Here is a 5,275-nt window from a genome sequence, read left to right as displayed (position 1 = left end):
AATCAGAACGTGGTCCGGCCCGCATTTGCCACACCCCAATATGACTATTCTCTGTGTCTAGCCTTAAGCAGGTGAGAGAAGGGGACGTCGATTTACACCCCTTGCGAAGTTTCTCGCTCAGAATAGACGAAAACGAGGAAGAGGACGAAGAAGATGATAATGATGGTGCAGATGATATATCTTCGTCGCAGTCCATAATTGGGAAGTTTGTTTTAGCATTTCTTCCTCTCATTAAAATCGCAGCCTTGTCGTAGGCCCTCGCCGCCGCCTCCGCCGTCTCAAAAGTCCCAAGCCACACCCTCTTTTTCCTGGAAATCAAGATAAAACTCAAACCAAATCAATCAAGATTAATCATAGAAGAAATTACATGGCATTATACTTTACATGCAGAAGAAGAAATTTAAGAATCTGAGAAGTGTACAGTAAAGGGTGGCGAATTTCAGACACCCAAGAACCCCAGTGGCGCTGCCTAACACCTCTGAACTTCTTGGATTGTACCATTTTTTTCTTGTCTTAGAGAAAAAAGTACGTATTCACGAGGATGAAGCGTGAATCTGTTTGTATAAATGATATATATAATGTAAATTAAAGAGGGTAAGTGAAATATATGGAGAGGGAATAGGGACCGGTAGAGTGGCATCTTTGGTTATCATCTCACAGCATTTAACTGATCAAAGGAGGTTTTCCCAGTGGCGCTGCCTAACACCTCTGAACTTCTTGGATTGTACCATTTTTTTCTTGTCTTAGAGAAAAAAGTACGTATTCACGAGGATGAAGCGTGAATCTGTTTGTATAAATGATATATATAATGTAAATTAAAGAGGGTAAGTGAAATATATGGAGAGGGAATAGGGACCGGTAGAGTGGCATCTTTGGTTATCATCTCACAGCATTTAACTGATCAAAGGAGGTTTTTGCATGATTTGAGCCAGTTTTAATCATGTCCCGAGAGAGATTCAGGGCAACTAAAATTCCGAGAAATGCTAGGAATAGCAAATAAAGTCAAGGATAAAATATCAAACCTGTAGAGAAGCCCATCAACTTATGACATTTAGTAAAAGAAACATCAAAATAAGCAACAAGAGCATGGATATAGTCATCACGTTCTGCCACAAGCTTAAAAGGTGCGGTGAAGGAAGCATCCTCTGGAGCCATCTTAGAGATATCCATTGTCTGTAAAATTAGAAAGTAGAACTAGTTTAAGAAACTAGAATGTTGATTGCAGTGTGCAACATTAAGAGTCAAAAACTCGTAAGTTAGACTTGACAAAACAGAAAAGTGGAAATTCCAACCTTGAGTAACTGGCAGTTCGTAACAATCTGTTTCTGCTCCACAATGTCAACAAGAGGTTCTGATAAGGCTTGCTTCCTAATGCAGCTCATATCAAATCCATACACATTGTTCCAAACTGTAATTATCAAAAAACAAAAAGAACAAGATAATTTAGAACAAGTAAAATTATTACACAACACCAAAACTGACCCCACAAATGGCACCAGCAGAAACCAGTCAAAGAATCTGAACGCTACTGCGTGCATGAAAGTGAAAGTTTAATATCATAACATGACACTTTAGCCATATGCAAAAGAGATTAAGCTCACATTCAATCTTGTCTTCCTTGTAATCAGCATCTTCAATTGCTGTCAAATGGAGGGAGGCCATATCTGGCAGGACAAGTCCGTCTTTGACCTGAAACAGAGCAAGGTACAATAATAAAAATCTTTACAGATTGAATTGAACAGCTCTCAAGAATTGTCTTATCTATTTGCTGCTTGCTAGAACTAGAAATCAATCCATAACTAGGTACTAAGCTGTAAACAATGAGTTTGAAATATTAAAGGCAACTTACCAGCCACTTGTCACGAGCGTATAGGACAGTGTTCAACATGTTTTCATAGACCAGAAAATATCCCATCCACTCAGAAATAATAATATCAACTTGAGCAACTGGCAGCTCAATCTCTTCAACCTTTCCCTTAAGAACTGTTATCACTGCAACAACAAAAGTAGGGCAATTGACCGCAAAAGACTTATCAGCTATGAAGTATAACAAAGAAATTACAAAGAATTCAGGATCTTTAGGATACAAAGAGTAATACCATTTGAAAAATTGTTAAGCTTTACAATTTCCTCAGCCATATCAGCCATGCTGGAACATTCGACCTGGATGTGAAGAATGCCTAATTAGATATTTACTTTGGAAAAACAAAACTCAAACCAGATGACACACGAAGTAGGCATAGTAACTTTACAAGCAGATGTACACACATTAATCAGCATTCGACAAATCACATAACACTTACATGAATACAAACCGTCACACCTATTTCCTAGTCATCATACGACAACTATTGTCACCGACTAAAAAACTCCATGAATTAATCAATTTAAAATGTAAAGAGTCTAAAGACAAGCAACAGACAAACTTGGCTAGTTATGACATGAATTAATACAAGATTTAGACCCTATTTGAAAATAATAAATGTGAAGTTCAGAATTGCACCAACTATGATGAACAGCATAAGCATCAGTTTCTCATGCATACAAAGGAAATGTAATCTTGAGAAAAACATGACAAATTGAACACTGACCATTATAATACAAATAAGCTTTAAAGAACGCATCCTTCATGGACAATGATACACGCATGCAACTGAAGAACATAACTTCAATTACTATACAGCTAAATTTCTATGAAGAAAAAGGGTCCAAAAGACACTGCTTTTGCTAACTTTAACTAGGGAAGGTATAAAGATTTCTAAGCAAACAAGTCAAGGAATTCTTTGGACCTTTGAGTTTCTGGATGCTTTGAAAATAAAATAACTTGTCAATAAAGTGCTTTCAGTTCCTACAGAAATCATGATCATGAATCGAGTATGTTGTGAGGAGTAAATTGTTAATATCGTCCAGTCGCTGGCAACTCAATTATTGGTAAATCCTTGTACCAAATAGTAATCGAGATATCAGAACAATATCATCTATAAAATGGTAGCTAGCTAGCATTCAAGATTACCTCCATATAACTTTGCCCATCTTGAAAAATAAAGAACAATGATGAGATAGATAGAAAATAGATAAGTAAATAAAATAAAAAAATAAAAAATTGAGCTGGACTTACGTACTGGACAAGATCACATGAACCACGAAAACAATGATTCGGTAAAACAAAAGATTGCATACCGCATAAACATGCTTAGCCCCAGCTTTAGCACAAAAAAGCGAGAGGATTCCTGTCCCGGCACCCACATCAAGGACTACCTTATCCTTGAAAAGGAAGGGATTCTTATAAATAACAGATTGGTACGTTTTAGTTCTTACAGCATCCTTTAACATTTCCTGCATTTAGAATGTCAGATGAATTAGAGCTGCAAGTTTGAAATAATATTTTGACTATCAAGAGGTTCAAGAGTGCGAAGCCTCCAACCACGAGATAAATCATAACAGTAAATCTAGAAAGTAAAGATCTTTTTTATCCCAGTGTGAAATCTAGTAAAATTATCCAATTATATATAAACATTATATCTATGATAGCTCAAAAAATAGATGAGCAAACAGAATTCACTGCTAAGGAAATGTAACGAAAGTATAACTCCAACAGCTTTACATGCCATTTGAATACTTACTTCATGGATACCTGCAAAAATTAAGCAACAAATGAATGATTATTACTTCTTCGAATAGCCTTTAAAAAAATCATTAAAAGCCCAGCATGAAACAATTATAACTTTCGTCAACCTTCAACGGTGAGTAGCCTACCAGCGGCCAAAATGGTCTTATATTATTGACGTTAGTTCTTCCATCTATAGAAAGAAATCGACAGACACAAACACAGAATGCAGGAGAAGGTATTAGCTCGAGCTAAAGGTCCCCCAGATGTGGGGGTGGGGGGGAGTGAACTTTATCCTGACTGCACAACATCTATATTAGATCTGCATCTCAACTCTCACATCCGAGCATTATGTCCAGTTCCACGGTAACATTTTGACACACTAAGGCAAATAACACAGTTAAATTTAAAAAAGAAACAATTTAGGGAAAGAACAATGCTTTACCGAAGTGCGCATAGGAATCGAAATAATAATCCGCGCTGGTCTTATCGATGTCAGTATTGGAATCATCTGGCATGCACATGACAGAGTCGTCCTCCAGATTCGAGCACTCAGTGGCGGCTTCTTCGATGGTTTCGTCCTCTATGTATTCATCATCCTCGTACTCGAATCTGATTTTGGTGGATTTATCAGTTGTGGCAGTGGAGTTTAGGCTTTCATTAACATCCATATTCTTGTTCGATAACAGTTTCTTTGGAGGGCAGAGTTTCTCGACCAGGGTTTAACGTGCCGTAGAGGAGCGTCTGGAATGAAAGGACGACTGAAGTTAGGGTTTATGCTTTGATTTGTAAGTTCTTCGAGAGTTAAGAAAGGACGTCGTCGTTTTGGGTTTAGGAAAACGAACTCAACTTGCCATAAGGCATCTTCAACTTGCCATAAGGCACAAGATGCTAAGATGTCCGTAGTAAGATTTGTGAAAATTGCACATTTACTCCTCACCCTTTAGACAAAGTATCGATCATGTTCTCGACCAATTTTTTGATTGATTTTTCTACCCAACCTTTGAGAAACTAACCAATTTTTTGATTGATTTCTCTACGTCCAGTCGCTTCTCGTGGATTTTCATAATCCTGTTGTGCAAAAATGGGATATGCACTTGAATTGGATGTCTGATAATCTATTAAGCCTCGTTTGATTATTATTTTTCTAAAAATGAAAAAGAAAAATATAGTTCTTACGGAATCCATACGAGAGATTAAAAGTCAAATATGATGGCCTGATATGATGGACAGTAATAATATTTTTCATTTTTGTTGTCAAAGAATGAGAATCAAACTGGAACTAAATCTATGTAAAATAGTAATTTTCTCCTAAACTTAAGTAGAAGGGAAAAAAATGGAGAAAAGAAGGATAAAAAACTGAAATATAGGTTTTCAGCGGTGGTCACAAGAAACCCATGGATAAATAGGGGGAAGGGACGGGTGGGTGGGGAAGAGTATGGGGATTGCAAACATTTTTTTTATCTTCTTTTCCTTTTCATTTGGTCTTTTTAAATTCTTTTTTGTTTTATTTTGTTGCTTTATTTTCATTTTGTTCATTAAAGTTAAAAGATATGATTGTTATTTTATACCAATTTAACAAATTTTTGAACACAACCCGTCTTTAGAGACGAAGTAACGAAGTCAGATAATATTTCCAAATGTTGGAAACAAAAATAGATGAAAAAT

The 5,275-nt window shown here is 36.4% G+C and overlaps 2 protein-coding genes across 3 annotated transcripts; both read right to left on the bottom strand.

The window, feature by feature from the left end:
• Window position 1: 1 nt before the first annotated feature.
• Window positions 2–644, bottom strand: LOC111388973 (ethylene-responsive transcription factor WIN1-like; the record flags this gene model as incomplete). The annotated part of the gene is made up of 2 exons (XM_023013804.1): window positions 422–644; window positions 2–308 (listed from the first exon to the last, which is right to left on the bottom strand). Coding segments are annotated over exons 1-2 (387 nt in total), but the record flags the coding sequence as incomplete, so codon positions are not given.
• A 267-nt stretch (window positions 645–911) lies between these two features.
• On the bottom strand, window positions 912–4,442 carry LOC111388974 (probable protein arginine N-methyltransferase 1). Of its 2 annotated transcripts, XM_023013805.1 has the most exons (8): window positions 4,053–4,442; window positions 3,624–3,634; window positions 3,181–3,336; window positions 2,100–2,163; window positions 1,850–1,992; window positions 1,602–1,689; window positions 1,293–1,408; window positions 912–1,173 (listed from the first exon to the last, which is right to left on the bottom strand). In XM_023013805.1, the coding sequence occupies exons 1-8, from the start codon at window positions 4,276–4,278 to the stop codon at window positions 1,003–1,005; spliced, it is 975 nt and encodes a 324-aa protein (XP_022869573.1). In that variant the 5' UTR covers window positions 4,279–4,442; the 3' UTR covers window positions 912–1,002. The 2 variants fall into 2 exon arrangements, with proteins under 2 accessions (XP_022869573.1, XP_022869574.1); XM_023013806.1 differs by lacking the exon at window positions 3,624–3,634 and having other exon boundaries at window positions 4,053–4,356.
• Window positions 4,443–5,275: the final 833 nt, after the last annotated feature.

The sequence above is a fragment of the Olea europaea genome, unplaced genomic scaffold (genome assembly GCF_002742605.1).
Source record: "Olea europaea var. sylvestris unplaced genomic scaffold, O_europaea_v1 scaffold542, whole genome shotgun sequence".
NCBI lineage: Eukaryota > Viridiplantae > Streptophyta > Magnoliopsida > Lamiales > Oleaceae > Olea > Olea europaea.
Note: the sequence above shows the minus strand (reverse complement) of the source record. Positions and strands in the feature narration are given on the sequence as shown.